General features: G+C 55.0%; 1 protein-coding gene across 15 annotated transcripts in view; it reads right to left on the bottom strand.

The window, feature by feature from the left end:
* Positions 1-19,869, bottom strand: part of CFAP46 (cilia and flagella associated protein 46) — a 95,284-nt gene that overhangs the window by 35,159 nt on the left and 40,256 nt on the right. For all 15 annotated transcript variants that reach the window (XM_024986023.2, XM_024986026.2, XM_024986024.2 and 12 more), the window contains 11 exons: positions 17,450-17,581; positions 16,964-17,126; positions 15,237-15,321; positions 11,849-11,987; positions 11,059-11,242; positions 7,791-7,980; positions 6,814-7,013; positions 5,421-5,570; positions 4,679-4,828; positions 1,490-1,638; positions 556-654 (listed from right to left, as the gene is read on the bottom strand). In XM_024986023.2, the coding sequence (XP_024841791.1) occupies positions 556-654; positions 1,490-1,638; positions 4,679-4,828; positions 5,421-5,570; positions 6,814-7,013; positions 7,791-7,980; positions 11,059-11,242; positions 11,849-11,987; positions 15,237-15,321; positions 16,964-17,126; positions 17,450-17,581 (1,641 nt within the window). The remainder of the gene's footprint in view (positions 1-555; positions 655-1,489; positions 1,639-4,678; positions 4,829-5,420; positions 5,571-6,813; positions 7,014-7,790; positions 7,981-11,058; positions 11,243-11,848; positions 11,988-15,236; positions 15,322-16,963; positions 17,127-17,449; positions 17,582-19,869) is intronic.

Raw genomic sequence — 19,869 nt, 5'->3', positions numbered from 1 at the left:
GAACCAGCTACTAATTTGACATCCCAACCTGGGTGTTTAACACGAATCTCAGGCTTTCTCCAGCCAGAACTCCAGCCCATCCACAAGGCAGGCCCTCCTTCCTTGCTGGGCACCAACCGCAGAGTCCCGCCAGCTCCTGCCTCCTGGGGGCCCTACCTTCCCCGTGTGCCCGGGACACCACCTCCCTCAGCTCCGCCCCACCCAGACCTGTGCACCTGCCCCTCGTCTACCGCACACAGCCCTGTACATGGACATGGGATGCAGGAGGGCCACTGAGTAATGACCTGCCCCTGGGCCCAGGATGCCCCCAACATCCTGCGGTGGGAGATGGGTCCCCAGGCCCCAGGAGATGCAGCTGAGAGCAGGGCCGGCATTGAGCCCAGGCAGAGGGCGGGGGGGTCAGTGCTGCAGCAGGGGGGTCTGTGCCACATGGGGGGCCCGGGAGGAGGGCACCACAGCAGGGGTCCATGCCACAGTGGGGGGCACACACGGGGGTGTCAGAGCAGGGGGCCCTGCCGCAGTGGAGAGGGGGTCCGCACAGCCGCAGCGTCTCACCTGGCCTGCTCCACGTCACAGATGTAGGCCTGCCCCACCACCTCCTCGTGGTACGTGGCTGCCTCCCTCAACCTCAAGTCGGAACAAGCCAAGGCAAGTCTGGGGGTGAGAGGAGCGTCAGCCCTGAGTCAGGCTGCCCTGGGCTCAGGAGGCTTGACACAGATTGGCAAACGGAAAAAGAACAGATAATTTGAGGATGTTTTCAATAATCTTTAAAGCTAAGCCAAGTTACTAGAGGAAAATAACAGATGCCGTCATCAGATTTCTCAACACATTTATAGTCTCGGGGTCTCAGGGTCACCTCCAGAGATGGAGACAAGGCCTGGTGGGGCTCTGACCCCATCACAACTGCAAGCCAACGAGCTCTGCTCTGACTTTTGTGCGAAACACTCTTATTTTGAAATGATTTGAAGCTTCCAGAAAAGTTACACAAACACTACAAAGAATTACTGAACACCCTTCATTGTCCAGGTTCTCTATCTACATATACAATAATATAAAAGTTATACTAATATATATATAAATTACTTTATATATAAATTTTATATATAGCTTAGGAGTGTGTGTAAATATATAAAATTATGTGTGTGTGATTATATAAAATTTATATATATATGTAATTTTTTTCCTGACCTATTTGAGAGTGGACACAATGCTCCTTTATTCTGCTTCTCCTACTTCAGCGTGTATTTCCTTGAAATAATGATACTCTCTTAAAAACCAGGTAGAAACTTTAAAATTAAAAATATTTTTATGTTTAAGTATTTTGATGTATTCCGCTTTACAAATCTTAGAGACTTTATTATTTATATAAATAGTCAACCACAGAATTAATGTTTTAAGATCTGATTTGTCTCTAGTTGCTTTGGGCAAATGTCCACTTTAGCCATGTAAACGTCTCCCAGCTTCCCTGAAATACAGCAGGAGCACCCACCGCAGGTGGTAGAGATCCTTGAGGCTCTTGCTTTCAACCACGGAGGCTGCGATGAGCACCCCCAGCTGCAGGACCGGGACTGCGAGCTCGTGAAGGAACATCTTCTGCAGGGCCTCCACCAGGTGGTCCAGATAGTACAGACTGTACGTCTGCGTCAAAACAGCAACACGCGAGGTCAAAGGCTGCGGAGGATTAGGTCCCGGCTCACAGGGCCTCCCCTAGGAACTCTGTCCTTCGAGGGGCCACGCACACAGGCTGTTGGACTCCTGCCTGTTGAGGGAGCCACTGACTTGTTCTCTGCCGCCTCTGCTTCGTCATTAGCTTTCATCTCCTCGTGTGCAATTTCCTAGACTTTTTAGCACAAGCACAGTTGAAGATCCTCACGAGAATAATCTACCTGCTTTCATTCAAATTAGAGGCTTTGTTTTCTTTATGTACCCACCAACTGCTTTAAAACTTCTTACAACGTTGGACTAGGTTTGATAAAGCAATTATTCTTCAGTGGAAAATTAAAAAATATGAATGAACGATTTAAAAAATCCACTTAAAGCACTGAGGAGTGAACAACTCAGAAAAAACGCCAGGGCCACGACACGCAAGAAGGAGGGTGTCAGATGCGTGAACCCAGCATGTCGGGGCTGTGAGCCGGGGCGTCGGCTGACGCCGAGGCGGCGGAAAGCCTGCGCAGCACCTCTGACTTTCCTCTGTTGGGTGGAGTTGAGGGCCCACTGAAGCCTTAAGGGCAATGAAGTAAAACAGCCCTGTCACATTCAAGCCCAGTGGTGTTTGGGTGGCCTGGGAAGCACGTGGTTTTTTGAGGGGCCAATAATTGATATTCCTGATGAGGCCGCTCAAGAAAGGGGGTGGAGGGAGACAGCAATATTTATAGACTTAACAGACACTAGAAAGATAATAACAGGATATTAAGAACAACATTATGCCAGTAAATCTTATATTTTATATTCACTGGAAGCCTCCTAGAAAAATACAACCCACCAAAATTACTACAAAAGAGAAATTTAAAAATCGAAAGTGTTCTGTAACTATTAAATAAAGTGGATCCATAATTTAATATCTTCACAAATAGGTCTAGGCCCGGAAGTCTTCACCAGGGAATTCTTCCAAACAATTAAGGAAGAAATAATAGCTAATTTTATACAAATTCTTCTCAAGAAGAGCTTAAAAAAGGAACACTTTGGAACTGACTGAAAGGTCAGTGTGATGCTGTAAGAAAATATGACACGTGCATCTGGTCTTGCTCCTGGTTCCAGCACTGAGCACCCAGAACCCTCTCACCCCACCCGAGTTCACACCCACGAGGGGACTCCTGGCCGTCCCTGTAGACCTTCAGGAGGCAGGCTGGCGGCCAGAGGAACCAACCACACGGCAGGACAGTGAGACCCTCGGCCCATCCCCCGATACCTGGGGAGGGGAGTGGCTGGAGGTTAAGTTAGGGACCAAGAGCCCACGAGAGGACTGGTCGTGCCCTGTCCTGGAACCTACGTGATCCCCCTACGGGACGGGCTTGGAGAGCTTCTGGGCTGGTAAGCACGTCCACCTGCCAGGAGGGAGGGGCATGCTGGCCCCCAGCTCCTTGGGGACAGACACACTCCCGAGTTTGGGACCCTCCAGACCTGCCCTGCAGACCTCCTCATCTCCGAGTTTGGGACCCTCCAGACCTGCCCTGCAGACCTCCTCATCGGGCTGTTTGTATCCATTACAACATTCTTTATAGCAGACCAGTATATCTGCTAAGTCAAGTTTACCCAAGTCTGGGGGCCGGCGTAGCAAATATCAAACTTGGGGAGGAGCCCGGGACCCCAAATGGTGGCCACACTGGAGAGACATGTGGTGGCCTGGGGACCTGATGCTCATGACGGGGGTCTGCTGGGGCAGGCCTCGAGGGAGCTCTGATCCTTTGGGGCCACACTGACCCGGCGGTTAAGTGTCAGAGCCAAGTTCAGTGAGGTGGTCCCCTAGCTGGTGTCCCCGGGGGCGCTGGGCACTGGCTGCTGTGTGGAAACCCATGTGCCTCGGGTCAGAAGCATTGGGAGCAGAAAACAGTTTGGAGCCCGTGTAACTTCTCACCCCATCCTGACAAGCATGTGGTATGAAAGGAAAACTGAACACCAACTTTTCTCATCAACGTGGAGACAAACACCCCAAACAAAACATTAGCCTGTTGAACCTGATGATAAATGAAATGAGTAATACATCTCAACCAAGTTGAAGGAATGAAAGAGAAAAAAATTATCATTTGAATAGATGGAGAAAAATATTTGATAAGAATCTATAGCTGTTTGTGGGGCTTCCCTTGTGGCTCAGCTGGTGAAGAATCCGCCTGCAATGCAGGAGACCTGGATTAGATCCCTGGGTTGGGAAGATCCCCTGGAGAAGGGAAAGGCTACCCACTCCAGTATTCTGGCCTGCCTGGAGAATTCCATGGACTGTATAGACCATGGAGTCGCAAAGAATCGGACACAACTGAATGACTTTCACTTTCATAGCTGTTTAAGCTTAAAACTCTTAGCAAATAGAAATAAAGGAACTCGCTTAACCAGTGAAGAACATCTATGAACCTCCAACAGCATCAGTCACACGGAGTCTTGCTAAGACCAGGAGGCCTCGCCACCTGTGGTATTGAGCTGGAGGCAACCAGGCAAGTAAGATGAGGCGAGGGAACAGTGTAACAATGCCAAATTAGGGAAGACGTTTGCAAATGAAATGCAGGTTTTGCATACACACATAAAATCCAAAGAACCTATGGACAAATTACCAAAATTATCTGGGAGATGAGACAGACACAGAGGAGAAGCCGCGTGCGCACAGAGGCGGAGCGGGGGGCCTCACGGCACACACTTGGGAGCCCAGCTGCTGGCGGAGGCAGGGAGGACCCCCCCGGGCGCCAGGGGGCAGTGCGGCCTGCAGAGCCCTTGACGGCAGCCCAAGTTTTGAACCCGTGCCTCCGGAGCTGTGGGGAAGACCCTTCCGCTGCTCGGAGCACTCAGCAGCACCAGACGCCCTGGTGTGCAGCTGGACCACAGGCGCAGGGGTGTGGTCTGCGTGGGGAGCATGCAGCACAGGTGCCCGCGGAGGGGCCTGGGGCCCGACACCCTCTGGGCCCACAGAAAGCCCAGCAGGCAGGATGCGGGGACGCGGGCCTGGGGGAGAGGCGCTGAGTCCACTCACCGGCTTCTGCATAGTTGATGAGTTGATGGTAAAGTCGCTCTGATCCTGTCTGAATACAGATATGACTTCTTCAGGGCAGGCATAGGAAGCCCACTCTTCTAGGCTTGAGGGCAAGTCTTCGAGGCATTTGCCAGGAGCAGGGCTCTGGAACTGCAAAGCAAGAAGCCAGGCTCTGCTTTGGGAGGTGGAGCTGGAGGCAGACACCCAGGGGGCCCCGTGGGAATAGAGGTCGTGAGCCCTGGGCAGGCAGCCCCTCTGGGGATGGGTGTGGTGGGGCTCCCTGGAGACACCCAAGCCACAGATGACAGCTGACACCACTTCCCACAGCCACACGGAGCCTTGTGCCCTGGACATGACCCCCACCCACACATCCCAGCTCAGCAGGGCTGTGGGAAGGAGGCGGGGTGTCTCCTGAAGCCCCAGTCCGGCAGGATGGCCAGGGTTGGGGCAGTCCCTCCAGCTGATGAAGTGACATGCACAGGCCCCCACGGGACGCAGAGAAAGTGCTGCCCTGCCCTGTACGGCCAGGGCTCCAGGAAAGCAGCTGATCACCAGGGCGAAGCCAGACCCTCCCGTGTCAGCCTCCTGACACCTGGGGCAGGGGCACTGAGGCCGCCCCACCTCCCAGGGCAGGAAAGCGGACAGAGGAACCAGGGCTCCTCGGCCTTCGAGGCCCAGCCTCTGGTACAAGGGCCTGCAGGGGCGCTGGGGCGCAGCCTGCCCGCCCGGAGGGTGCGGTCACCTGCTTCGGGTCCCTCCCCTTGTCTCTGTCCTTCTCCTTGTCTCTGTCTCTGCTTTTCTCCTTCTCTTTTTTAGGCAACAGCAAGTGTGAGCTTGCTACCGCTGAAATTCTACTTTCTGAAGTGGATTTTCCTGCTGTTGAGAAAGAAACCTGTGAAAAGAAATCCAAATTTGCAATGCTAATGTCCGACTGCAGCAGTGAAATGAAAAGACGCTTGCTCCTCGGAAGAAAAGCTATGACCAACCTAGACAGCGTATTAAAAAGCAGAGACATTACTTTGCTGACAAAGGTCCGTCTAGTCAAAACTATGGTTTTTCCAGTACTCATGTATGGATGTGAGAGTTGGACCGTAAAGAAAGCTGAGCACCGAAGAACTGATGCTTTTGAACTGTGGTGTTCAAGAAGACTCTTGAGAGTCCCTTGGACTGCAAGGAGATCCAATCAGTCCATCCTAAAGGAAGTCAGTCCTGAATATTCATTGGAAGGACTGATGCGAAAGCTGAAGCGTCAACACTTTGGCCACCTGATGCAAAGAACTGACTCCTTGGAAAAGACTCTGAAGTTGAGAAAGATTGAAGGCAGGAGAAGGGGATGACACAGGATGAGATGGTTGGATGGCATCACCGACTCGCCGGACTGAGTTTGAGCAAGCTCCAGGAGGTGGTGAAGGACAGTCTGTGGGGTAGCAAAGAGTCGGACATGACTGAACGACAACAATGACAGAGCTGGGTTTCCCTCCCCCCATGCAGATCTGAGGGCGGGTTGAGGACCCTACGGCTGGGCGTGGCCGGGCCGTGAGCACTCAGGGGACTTCCTCCAGGACTCTGGGCCTGCAGATACGCGTGGCTGACCCTTAAGAAGGGTTTGTCAGTTCCTAAAATAAATTAACGTCTTCAATGAAGAACACACTCAAGTGACTTTTAATGGTTCTAAAAGAACTGCAGGGGGTGGGGGTAGGGGCATCTTGCAGACAAGGATGGCCTTCCTCATCCTTCCCGCTGCCAAACGCCAATGGCCCTGCTGTCCCCATCACATGGCTGGGGGCGGGGGGCGAACTTGCCCCAAGAAGAGAGGCCTGTCCTGCTAACGCTGTCCTGCTGGGGGTCACAGCCCAGGGAGGTTCCTGAGAAGACAAGGCCACCAGGAGCTGCCCTGGGGACCCTGTAGACAGGTGGTAGAAAGGCAGCTATGTGAAGGGGCGCAGAGAAGGCTCTGGAAGCCCAGGGGCAGTGCGGTGGGAAGGAAGGTGTTGAGAGTGGTTAGGCAAAGGCGCTGGCCTGAGTCTTGCAGAGGAGGAAGCCCCCTCAAGTCTCCAGAGCCGGGGGCAGGGAGGAGAGGAGGGACGTGGTCCCAGGAGAGACCAGGACCCCAGGGAGCATGGCAGGGGCCTCACCTGCCAGATGCGGTGCAGGAAGGCATAGGCCATGAGGCAGTAGTCCTGGTGGCCAGCGCCGCTTGGGGTCACCACCAGGGCCAGCAGCGTGTAGGCACGGGCCAGCGTCTCCAGCTGCCGCACGCTCTGCAGCTCCTGCAGGGAGGGGGGCCCCGGGTCCCCCGGGCCCTCCAGGGCCCCCAGAGTGGACGCCGGCTTGTCTGAAAGACAGGGCACTGCTGGCGTCCCCACTGACTGGCCCAGGGCCCGCTGGCCCCCAGCCCAGGGCTGGTTCTCTTCTGGAGGGGGCAGCGCCCCCCTCCCAGGGCTCAAGGTCAGCCTCAGGGACAGGCCTCCCAGGGCTCCCCTGGCCTGCCTGCAGGGACACTGGCCACATCCCAGGCTGGGGTAGGGGTCTGGGCTCTGGTGTGTACTTGGAGCCCCCTGCCCACCATGGTTCCCTCTAGCTGGCTGAGCTGGGCATGCGGACACACCCAGAAGGGGCTGGACACCAAGCGTACGAGCCCTTGAGCCTCTAGCTCCTGCAGACAGGAGGCGGCCCCTCTCCCACCCTGAACTCTGCAGGCCTAGGAAGCGGCCGCCTTGGGACTGGGAATGCCGGCCAGCGGCCCTGGGGCCCTCTGCTGCCCGGAGCACCATCCTCCTGGGGGCGGGTTCCGCCCTCTGGTGACGGCGCTCACGCTGGCCCCCGAGTGGGCACCTAGAGCAGCTGCTGAGCGGCCACACCACATCCCCCACCACCTCCCTGAAGCAAGTTCTGCTCAGTCCGTCAGCCGCCAACCTCCCTCACGGCACTGGGCTGGGCGTGCCGGCTGCACGGGCCCTAGTGGACACAAGGATGGGCACCCAGCGAGCGTGGCGGGGTCCTAACCTGGGCAAGCCCACAAGGAGCGTGCCTGGCAGGGGGATGTGGGGACGGCGGTGCCCAGGAGCCCCCAGTGGCGGGTGGCCCACCGCCAGCCAGAGGCACCCCTCACCTGTATCCTCTGCATCCACGGCCTCCACTCCGGCCGGCTCGGGGACGCCCCCCACCGGCTGCATCCTCAGCAGGATGTCGATCGCCCACTTGAGGTGGAAGATCACGTCTTCCAGAGGGAACTGCTTGTAGTACAGCCACTCGCTGAACTCCACGATGTAGTCCACCTTCTGCCACTCACTCTCTGGCTTCTTCAGGATCCAACAGAAAAGGCTGGAACACGTGGCAGCCACGCAGCAGCCATGCGGCCACCGCAGAACCCACCACGGGCATCATGTTCCTCCACTGTGAGAGCAGAGGGTGCCCACCAGGCTCGGCCAGACCGCCATGGGAGATGGGCAGCAGGGTAAAAGCCTGGCAAGTGTCCCCGGCCTCCGCGCCCTGTGGACACCCCACGGCCCGCCCGCCAGGCCCTCTGCAGGCCCCCGTGCCCCTCCCGCCCACCCCTGGGGCAATGAAGGCCTCAGGGGCTCCCTGCCGGCCTTCTGACCTCGGCACGGGGGCTCCTCCAGCGCGTGGCCCACAGGGCGCGGAGGGCAGGGGAGGTACTGGGCCCAAGGCCTGCGGCTCAGACCCGACACTGGTGATCACTCACCGCTGCAGGATGGCAGGCGCTGCCCCCCGCCCCTACCCTGAGGAACCTGCCCGCCCTTCACCTGCTGGGCCTCAGACTGGGCCCCACACCCTGCGCCTAGGAGGACGTGTGGCCGGAGGGGCAGGAGTCTGAGGGCAGGGGCAGGTGGCCAGGTGGAGGGGATGCAAGGGCAGGATGGACCAGCCTAGGACGCTGCCAGACACCACGGTGGGGGGGGCTGAATGGGGCATGGACGGACCCTGAGCAGGTCCCCCCTCATTATATGTGGGCAGACGGCACTAGAGGGCGGCCTGGAAGCCAGGTGACACGTGACCATCAGCACAGAGAAGGGCTCAGATGGGGCCTCAGGATGGCCATGGTGGCCACTGGTGGCTTTGACAGGAGCTGTGCACGACAGGTGATGGGGATAAGTGGCATGGAAGAGAGAATGGTCATCGTTTCAACAGTGGAGCTGGGAAGACTGGGAGCCACAGACCAACGAACAGAGCAGGACCTCACGTCACACCAGATACAAGACTCAACTCCAGATGGAGCAAGGACTTAAACATGAGAGCTGCAACCATGACTCCCTTGGAAGGAAACGTAGAAATCTTCATGGCTGTGGATTACACTTTGGTTTCTCAGATACAAAGCTAAAAGCACAAGCTCCAGCAGCAGAAAAAGCACATTAATCGGACTTCATCAAGACGATAAACTCCTGTGCTGCAAGTGACATCACCAAGAAAATGAGAAAGTAGCTGAAAAGACAAGCTACAGAATGACAGAAAATACTTACAAATCATGTATCTGATGAGGGACTTGTATCCAAAACACACAAAGAATATCTACAACCCAACGATAACTAAATGCTGGGCTGGATGAAGCTCAAGCTGGAATCAAGATTGCCGGGAGAAATATCAATAACCTCAGATATGCAGGTGATACCATCCTTATGACAGAAAGTGAAAAAGAACTAAAGAGCCTCTTGATGAAAGTGAAAGAGGAGAGTGAAAAAGCTGACTTAAAACTCAACATTCAAAAAACTAAAAAAACAGATCATGGCATCCGGTCCCATCACTTTGTGGCAAATAGATGAGGAAACAGTGGAAACAGTGGCTGACTTTATTTTGGGGGGCAGATGGTGATTGCAGCCATGAAATTAAAAGAAGCTTACTCCTTGGAAGCAAAGTTATGGCCAACCTAGACAGCATATTAAAAAGCAGAGACATTACTTTGTCAACAAAGGTCCATCTAGTCAAGGCTATGGTTTTTCCAGTAGTCATGTATGGATGTGAGAGTTGGACTATAAAGAAAGCTGAGCACTGAACAATTGATGCTTTTGAACTGTGGTGTTGGAGAAGACTCTTAAGAGTCCCCTGGAGTGCAAGGAGATCCAACCAGTCCATCCTAAAGGAGATCAGTCCTGAATATTCATTGGAAGGACTGATGTTGAAGCTGAAACTCCAATACTTTGGCCACCTGATGCAAAGAGCTGACTCATTGGAAAAGACCCTGATGCTGGGAAAGATTGAAGGCAGGAGGAGAAGGGGACAATAGAGGATGAGATGGTTGGACGGCATCACCTAGTTGATGGACATGAGTTTGAGTAAACTCTGGGAGTTGGTGACAGACAAGGAGGCCTGGTGTGCTGTGAGTCGCAAAGAGTCCAACATGACTGAGTGACTGAACTGAACTGAACTGAATAATAAGTGGACAGACGACCAAATTAAAAAATCTGCAAAGGATCTGACATTTCTCCAAAGACATGCAGATGGCCAACGAGGGCATGAGAGGATGCTTGCTATTAGTGACTAGGGAAATGCAAGTCATACCAGTATTCAAGTAGTTAGAGAGTCATCACGTGGCCTGGCAGTTCACTCCCAGGTATGTGCCCAAGAGAATAACTGCACACGCATCTGTGCAAACTCCTGCACACGTATGTCACAGAGCTAGTAAGTGGAAGCAACACACAGGCTGGGGACACAACGTCCACCCACATGACGGAAGGCCGTCCAGCCGCTGGGAGTGAAGCCCTGATGCGGGCCTCCACAGACAAGGCCCCAGGAGGGCGGCCAGATCCAGAAGACCTGCCTGCCTGCTCCCATCCTTGTGACTCCGGCTCCCTGGGGCTGGTGGGGAGGTGGGGAAGGACAGGATGCCAACCGACCTGGGGGTTGGGGGTGCCAAAGTGTTCTGAAACGGACTGAGACGGGGGCTGCACAGCCCTGCAAATTTACGAAAAGCTTGGCCAGTGGCCCCCCAACCTGGCCTTGGGAGCCCTGGCCTGGCTTCAGGAGCGAGGTGCAGGGGCGCCCATGGCCACTTGTCGGGGAGCCAGGCCTCTGCTTGACCACAGGAGCCTGTGCTTGGACCCTTTCCTGGGGGACACCCCAACCTGACAGAGCTCAAATCGAGGGGCCTGCCCCCCCCCCAGATCTCCAAGTGCATCGAGGGGAACCTGTGTCTTAGCTTCTGGGGGTGCGGGCTGTCCCCAAGGACCCCCAAACTCTGCGGAGCCCTGTGTCCTCCCTGACCCACTGGCCACCGCCCCCCCCACCGCAGCCTCTCAAGGACCACATCCCTTGGGCAGGAGGACGGCGTCTCAGGCCTGGCTCTGCCCCCTGCCCCACTCTCCTCCCAAGGCACCAGGCGCCTCCCCAGCCCGAGCGCGGGCCCCCAGCAGCGCCCCGCCAACCTGCAGGGCCTGGATGGCGTTGTGGTAGCAGGCCAGCTCGCCATGCACGCTCTTGGAGTTGAGGGCCAGGCGCTGCCACATGAGGGCCAGGTACTCCTCGCTCTGGTCCCTGAACTTCTGGATCTCCATCAGGAAGCTCTGGCCGAGCTTGGCCTTCACGATGACCATGTGTTTGAAGATCAGGCTGAAGAAACGTCAGGGAGAAATTAATGCCTGAACGGTAAAAGCCGCAAACATATAGAATGCACCTGAATGGGTGTGTTTGTCCATGTTCCCACTTACAAAGAGAAAACAAAACAAAAGCTGAGTGTCTTGGAGATGGTGTGTTGCGCTGTGTCTTGTTAATTTATCATTTGTGTGTGTTGAGTGTTAAATCCCTTCTCTTCTTGTGCTGAGTTCTTAGAAGGGAAATAAAACCACCAGAGGAAAGGGGAGAGTGAAGGCTGTGGGGGAGGCACCCTGGAGGCTGGGGGGGAACCCTGGGGGCTGTGGGGTGGGCACCCTGGTGAGGGCTGTGGGGTGGGCACTCTGGGGGCCTGGGGGGCTGGGGGGCACCCTGGGGGGCTGGGGGGCACCCTTGGGGGCCTGGGGGGCACCCTTGGGGGGCTGGGGCGCACCCTGGGGGGCTGTGGGGTGGGCACCCTGGTGAGGGCTGTGGGGTGGGCACTCTGGGGGCCTGGGGGGCACCCTTGGGGGGCTGGGGGGCACTCTGGGGGCCTGGGGGGCACCATTGGGGGGCTGGGGCGCACCCTGGGGGGCTGGGGGGCACCCTGGGGGGCTGGGCACTCACAGGCGATGCGCCGTCCGTGGCAGCACCTGCATGGCCTCGTCCAGCACCTTGAGGCCACCCTCCCAGTCGTCCTGGTCGGCGTGGGTATGGAAGAGCAGCCCGTAGAGTGCGGCCCGAAGTGTTAGGTCATCTTCAGTCCCTGCAGTGGGAGAGGGGGCTCAGGGGGGCCTGGGAACACCAGGGCGTCGGGTGAGGGTCCTGGGAGTGGGGTGTGAGCAGCTTGAGGCGACCCCACCCAGGCGTCTGCAGGACCAGGAGCCCCAGGAAGCACCAGGGACATGGCTGCCAAGGCCACCTGCCTCAGAGCTGGGCAGCGGGCAGGACCACGCGTGCATCCAGCCACCACGCACTTGCGGTCTGCGAGCCTCAGACACGCACAGGGCTGCCCTGCAGGGTCAGCCTCGGGGCAAATGCCTCAGTCCTTTTGGGGGCAATGGCTCAGGGGTCCCCGCTGTCCCTAACCCCCCACAGCCTCATCTCCTCCAGGTGCCCCGCTGCCCCCGCTCCCCAGGCTTCCCCAGCCTTGCAGGCCCAGGGTGGAGGCCGAACCCGGATCTCATGCACCACTCACGCCACACAGCATGGCGCTCGCTGCCTGGGCCTCAGCCCCAGCCAGCCAGTCAGTCAGTCAGTCAGTGAGTTCAGTCAGTCAGCCAGTCAGTGAGTTCAGTCAGCCAGCCAGCCAGCCATCCAGTCAGTCAGTCAGTTCAGCCAGTCAGTCAGTGAGTCAGTCAGCCAGTCAGTCAGCCAGTCAGTCAGTCAGTCAGTGAGTTCAGTCAGTCAGTCAGCCAGTCAGCCAGTCAGTCAGTCAGTCAGTGAGTTCAGTCAGCCAGTCAGCCAGACAGCCAGTCAGTGAGTCAGTCAGTGAGTCAGTCAGCCAGTCAGTCAGCCAGTCAGTCAGTCAGTCAGTGAGTTCAGTCAGTCAGTCAGTCAGCCAGTCAGTCAGCCAGCCAGTCAGTGAGTTCAGTCCCTTGGTCATGTCCAACTCTTTGCGACCCCATGAATCCCAGCACACCAGGCCTCCCTGTCCATCACCAACTCCCGGAGCTTCTTCAAACTCAAGTCCATCGAGTCGGTGATGCCATCCAGCCATCTCATCCTCTTCTCCTCCTGCCCCCAATACCTCCCAGCATCAGAGTGTTTTCCAATGAGTCAGCTCTTCGCATCAGGTGGCCAAAGTACTGGAGTTTCAGCTTCAACATCAGTCCTTCCGATGAACACCCAGGACTGGTCTCCTTTAGGATGGACTGGTTGGATCTCCTTGCAGTCCAAGGGACTCTCAAGAGTCTTCTCCAACACCACAGTTCAAAAGCATCAATTTTTCTGCGCTCAGCTTTCTTTATAGTCCAACTCTCACATCCATACATGACCACTGGAAAAACCATAGTTTTGACTAGAAGGACCTTTGTTGGCAAAGTAATGTCTCTGCTTTTTAATATGCTGTCTAGGTTGGTCATAGCTTTTCTTCCAAAGATCAAGCGTCTTTTAATTTCATGATTACAGTCACCATCTGCAGTGATTTTGGAGCCCCCCAAAATTAAGTCTGTCAGTGTTTCCACTGTTTCCCCATCTATTTGCTGTGAACTGATAGGACCGGATGCCATGATCTTTGTTTTCTGAATGTTGAGTTTTCAGCCAACTTTTTCACTCTCCTCTTTCACTTTCATCAAGAGGCTCTTTGGTCCTTCTTTGCTTTCTGCCATAAGGGCGGTGTCATCTGCATATGTGAGGTTACTGACATTTCTCCCGGCACTCTTGATTCCAGCTTGTGCTTCCTCCAGCCCAGCGTTTCTCACGACGTACTGTGCATAGAAGGTGACAGTATACAGCCTTGACGTACTTGACGTACTCCTCTCCCAACTTTGTGCCAGTCTGCTACTCCATGTCCGGTTCTAACTGTCGCTTCCTGACCTGCACACAGGCTTCTCAGGAGGCGGGTCAGGCGGTCTGGTGTCCCATCTCTTTAAGAAGCATCCACAGTTTGTTGTGATCCACACAGTCAAAGGCTTTGGTGTGGTCAATAAAGCAATAAAGTGGCCTCAGCCCCACTGTCCCTCGAAGCAGAGGCCCCTCAGCTGGTCCCAGATGCTCAGGCTGTCCTCTTTTACATCAGTGAGCATGGAGCTCTCTTTCCTGTGTTTGAATCACTGTAGTGAAGGGGTGAACGTGCCCAGGATCCTGCCGGCACGTCATCCGGCTACCAGCTAAGAGGAGCAGCAACTCCCACCCCTAGGCCCCAGGGGCTGCCTGTGCTCCCCTTCCCCTCTCCCCCTCCTGTCACTGCTGGGACGGAATTCACAGGGGCAGGTGGGTTTAGGTCACGACCAGATAAACTGGCCAACAGCTGACACGCAGGAACCGTGTGGGTTCTCCCCACACCTCAGCCAGTGCAACGTGGAGCCACACGCCCGGGCCGAGAGGGCGCCTCGCAGTCAGGGCTGTTTGTTACTGCAGCTCGGCGTCTCCTAACCTGACTGGTGCAACTGCTCAGGCATCACAGAAGTGTACCGTTTAGGGGCCAAACTGGTGCAAATACCTTTCCAGTGTTCACTTTTTAATCTCCTGCATTTCTCATTATTCTCTCGTCATTTAAATTCTCATGTATCTGAGAGTGTGCCTTTTTGACCACTCTAAACTTTAGGAAGTAATCTTTCCTCAAAACACTGCTTTGCTCAGTTCTAGTTTCTCGTTTTCCCTATAATTTGAATGTTTACAGCTGCTAACACTGTAGCCATCTGATGTATATTTCAGCACGTGGAGTAAAGTGTAGCCGGGGCGCCGGGTGCGCCAGGGGGTACAGGTTCCCCCGCAGCCCAGCTCCTCGCAGGTCCTGAGCGTCTGGGCTGCCGTCTTCATCTCCCCCGGCCGCACCAGCAAACAGCCTGAATGGCTGGGTCTAGAGCTCAGCTTAATAATTACACACAGTCACATTCTTGTTCACTATTTTAAATCAGAGTTTCTCTCTCACAGGCTCCGCAGTGCCTGAGGGAGCGGCTGCTGCTCGAATCCACGTGTTCAGCCTTCCCAGTGTACACCTCGGCCCCTACGCTAACAAGGATGGGCTACTCTATTTTTTAGCAGATAGTCATCTTATCTTAGAAGTAAATTATAAAGTATTTACTGTCTTAAGATCACTTTTTCCCGCAGAAATGTACCTCCACGTTTCTATGGCTATAGAAGTGTGAGGTACCTGCCAGAACAACCCAGAGAGCAGACCCCAGGGCTCGGTTTCCTCGTGAGCACAGCGAGGGTCCCTGGTTGTTCGCAAAGGGCCCGCTCCGTGCCCACCCTGTGTTCCGCGCTGAACGGGCACTACCTGTGCTTATGGCCATGACTGTACCAGCTCTACAGAGACTCTAAAAGCACAGGCACTTCCCAGCCTACAAACCTGGGAGGAAATTCCCTTCCGTCATCCCTCCACTTTGGAAGTCGGCCGTGGGCCACTGGTGCAGAAGCAGTGTTCCCCCTTTCTCCTGAAGTAAAAACAGAGTAACAACACAGACGTCAAAGCTGCAATTATTTCATCAGTTTGCTTTTCATTTGGCTCCATATCGAATTATGGAAATCACAGCTAAATTTCTGAAATACCAAGTCCCAAGAAGTGGAATCACATTTTGCTCCAGTTCAAGGTTCAGTGACTTAGAACCAATGCCTGTGTGTGACTTAGAACACACAGGCACACACACATATGCACAGACCAGCCCCTCAACATAGCTTATGGCTTTTAATGACACAAAGCATCCGAGGCAGCTTTCCAGCTTTAAATCAACGGGATCAAGAGCACATTAGGAAAACTTACGGGACACGACAAAAGCAGGGCTCAGGGGAAGACCACTGCTGCAAATGCCAGCGTTGAGAAAGAAGACGGACCTCACCAACAATCTAACTTTACACCTTAAGGAATGTGGGGGAAAAAAAGCTAAATCCAAAGTTGGGGGTGGTTACTAAATATAGAGCACAGAAAATAACAGGAAAAAAAATGCAAGATCAACAAAATGGACAGACCTTTAGCTAGACTGACGAAGAAAGAAGACACAGGTTACTAAAAGCAGAAACGAAAGTGGAAACGACAGTATCAGCCCTACAGTGACAGAAGGAACTGCCGTGTCAATAGACTATCAGTCAATTAGCAACTCTATTCCAACAAACTAGATAACACAAAAGAAACAGAGAAATCCCTCCAAACACTCAAATCGCCTAAGCTGACTCAAGAAGAAATAAAAAATTTCAACAAACTTCTAACAGTAAAGTCTGAATCAGTAATCAGAAACCTCCCAATAAAGAAAATTGACAAGATGGCTTCATGGGTGAATTCTACCAAACATTTAAAAAAAGAACCACACAGATCCTTCTCAATTCAAAAAACCGAAGAGGAAGGAATAGCTCTTAACGCATTCTATGAGGCCAGCACTACTTTGACAGGGGGTCCCGGTAAAGACATCACAAGAAGAGAAAATGATACATGAATATCCTTTATGCATATAGAGGCAGGAATTCTCAACAAAATACGCTGCCGAACTCAAATTGAATCCAAAAATATGGTAAAACATTATTCACCATGACCAAGTGAGCTCTATCCCAGGAACACAGGGTAGTCCCACATAAAGAATGCATTAATACAAGGAATAAAGGAGAAAACCACACGGTCATCTCAACTGATGGAGAAAAGGCCGTTGACAAAATCCGAAATAATTTCATCACATCTCCCAGAAAACTAGGAGTGGGGGGAAACCCCTCAACGCAATAAAGCTATGAGAAGCTCACAGCTGTGCGGCGCTGAGTGCGGGCCACTGAGCCGCTCCCTGGGCCCCGACCGCCCTGCCACATGATGACGGGGCAGCGGGGAGGCTGCGCCCCAGGGGCCCCAGACGCCTTCCGTCCCCCGGGGGGCCTCCCTGGGCCAGGGTGGGCTGTGCCCCCGGCCTGCCTCCTCTCCGCTCTCATACTGGAGCTTTCGGTGAGGGGGCGGGAGGCCGTGCAGCCCCCTGCCTGCCCCGCTGCGGCCTCAGCGATGTCACGCCCCCCGCCCCAGGCGGCCGCCGGGTTCCTCGCCCTCCTGGCTCCGCGGCGCCTGCCTCTCCCCAGGAGGCGGCAGGACGAGCGGCGCCCCAGCACCTGCTTCCTGGCCTCCGTCTTGTTGATGATGCTGATGAGCCTCTGGGTGGCGCTCTTGCACTTCTTCCGGCTGCCGGCGGAGGACAGCAGCGGGAGCCAGGTGTTCCAGTAGTGCCGGGCGGCCAGCATCACCAGGGCGCTGCTCCCTGCGATGCCTGCAAACCTGCGGGGAAGGCCTGGCCTAGACCGGCGCTGGCGGTGGGAGCCCAGGTCAGCTCCGCAGGGCCTGGACGGGATCCTCCGCAGCCTTGCTGTGACCGCTCACCGCCCTCCGCTCCCGGTTTCTTGGGCCCATCCCAGCTCAGCCGTTCATGCCGCCTGGGATCCTGGGGGTGGACTGGGGATCGCTGCACGGGGCAGGAGATGACCCTGGCCACAGGGCCCCCGGGGAGGGGAGGGCCTCGGGGACAGTCCCACGGAACACCACGCGCCGTGGTCCCCAGCATCTCCACCCACGGCGAGTGGCCCTCGAGAGCCGAGGCGCACCTGGCGCTTTCAATGAAGGCCTTGGCGGCTGCCAGGCGCAGCTGCTTCCGCCCCTTGAGGTTCTCCATGATGCTCCTGCCCTGGATGCAGGCCACCGAGCTCAGCATCTCCGCCAGCAGCTGAACTTCCACCCTGGAGACAGACAAGCACCTCGCTCACAGGAGGCTCCCGGGAAGGTGCTGCAGAAGGGGAGAGCCCCAGGAGCCGCCTGGTGGGGGAGGGTGCTGGGGGCATCCAGAGTAAGCCCGTGAACGTCCCGGAACCAGAACTAACCGCTGAGTCCAGCCAACCCGCAGAGTCATGAGACAGAATCATAAACTGATGTCTGAATGGCTACTTTGTAGGGTGTCTTGCCCCGCAATGTGAGTGGAAGGAGGCCCCGCCCCAGGCGAGGTCCGGCCCTGCGGGAGCAAGGGGGCCCTGTCCCCAGGCCGCAGAGCAGGCCTTGTTCAGCGGCCTTGGCTCTGCGCTGAGAACTGAGAGCCTACAGTTCAGACCCTGCAACATCAGGTGCCACGAGCCCTCTCCTCTCAGCGGCTCGTGCACTCACAAGACATGCATTCCTGCAGCTTGGCCTGGGGGCACCAGACTCACTCCAGGAGAAAAGCACTGGTTCCTGGGGAGACCCACCTCCCCATGGCCGGGACACCCTGAAGCCAGGGACCTGAATGCAGGAGCCGCCAGCTACTCGGCCACCCTGTCCATCAGGAGTCCAGGGGAGAAGGAGGCTGCTCCTTGGCCTGCAAGGATCAGGGTCTGCAGGGCCCGGTCAAGTCCACTCTAGGGATGAATGGCAAGCTGGCTCCATCCCCTGGGAGGTGGGGGAGAGCCCACCCGAGTGGGCCTTGGCATCCTGGAGACCTGAAGACCAGGACAGGGTCCTTGGGGAGAGTCTGTCAAGGACAGCTGTGTGATCTGCTGAGTGTTCTTTTCTTCTGTCTGCCACTGGAGAAGACTGTTGACATCTACAGCTGTAATTGTCATGTGTCTAATTATTTGATTTCTGAAGCTCTGCCGTTATATACACACTTAGGATTTTACATTTTCTTGCTGATTGAACCTTGTCTCTGATCACACTTCTACAGCCCCACCAGTCCTCCTTACACCCGAGGCTGGCAGAGTCCATCTTCTGCCCCCTTAAACTGTTCCTCTCTGTCTCTGTATTTGGAGCGTCTCTCTTGAAAACGGCTTCCAGTTGGGTCTTGCTTTTTGCGTCCAGTGGGGTAACCTCTGCCTTGTACCTGAGTGTTGGTCTGTTGACTTTAATACCTTCTTTGACGTGCTCAGGTTCAACCTCCCACTTCACTGCTTTCCTTTTGTCTTGTATGTTCTGTGTCTTTCCACCCCCTTTTGGGTTAATCGAATATTTGTTAGTATCCGACTTTATCTTCTCCACTGGGTTTTCCATTATAAGCTTTTCTTTTCTTGTGTTTGTAGTACTTGCTCTAGTGATCGCAGTGCACACCCTTCACGAATCACAGTCTGGTTAACTGATGTCACGTCCCTGCACAGGACAGGAGGCCACCACACGCGTGTCTCTCAAGCCCACTCTCTGTGTAGGCACCGGCACACACTTTACTTCCACATTTGTCAACAATCTCATAGCACAACATACATTTGTTTTAAAACAGCATGTGCCTTTTAAGGGCTTCCCAGGCGGTGCTAATGGTAAAGAACCTGCCTGCTAATGCAGGAGACGTAAGAGATGCGCGGTTGATCCCTGGGTCAGGAAGGTCCCCTGGAGAAGGGAATGGCAACCCACTCCAGTCTTCTTGCCTAGAGAATCCCCATGGGCAGAGGAGCCTGGTGGGCTACAGTCCACGGGGTCGCAACGAGTCAGACATGACTGAAGCGACTTAGCACAGCACACAGTTGAGTGTCTTTTAAGGAACTGAAGAGGGGAAGAACTGTGCACCCTCAGCTGCTCGTCCACCACTCAGGCGTTTGTCGCTGCTTCCCGAGCGGAGTCTCCATCAGGGACCACCCTCCTTCATGCAGGACAACCTCCTGAGCACACTGTGTTCCGCGCTGGCTCTTCTGGGGATGGAGTCCCTCAGTTTTAATGAATCTAAAATGTCTTGATTTTGCCTTCATTTACTGAAGACTATTGTTGGTGTACACAGAGTTCTAGATTAACCAGGCTTTTGCTTTTTTACCACTTAAAATGGGCTACATTGCTCCCGATGAGGACTCGGATCTCATCCCTGTGTGCCATGTGTCTATTTCCCTTCCACCTTCCTTTCTGGGTTTTCCTGTCACCTTTGAGTGTGTAGTCCAGCGATTTGACTACAATAAATATAGGTGCGGTTTCCTTTATATGTTTATCCTGCGTGGGGTTCACTGAAAATCCTGGATCTCCATGTCGATATCTTTAATTCAATTTGAGACAATTTCCACCTTGCCCTCTGACCTTCCAAGAC

Source organism: Bos taurus, chromosome 26 (genome assembly GCF_002263795.3).
Source record: "Bos taurus isolate L1 Dominette 01449 registration number 42190680 breed Hereford chromosome 26, ARS-UCD2.0, whole genome shotgun sequence".
NCBI classification, from domain to species: domain Eukaryota; kingdom Metazoa; phylum Chordata; class Mammalia; order Artiodactyla; family Bovidae; genus Bos; species Bos taurus.
The sequence above is the reverse complement of the archived record's forward strand: the minus strand, read 5'-3'. Positions and strand labels throughout refer to the sequence as shown.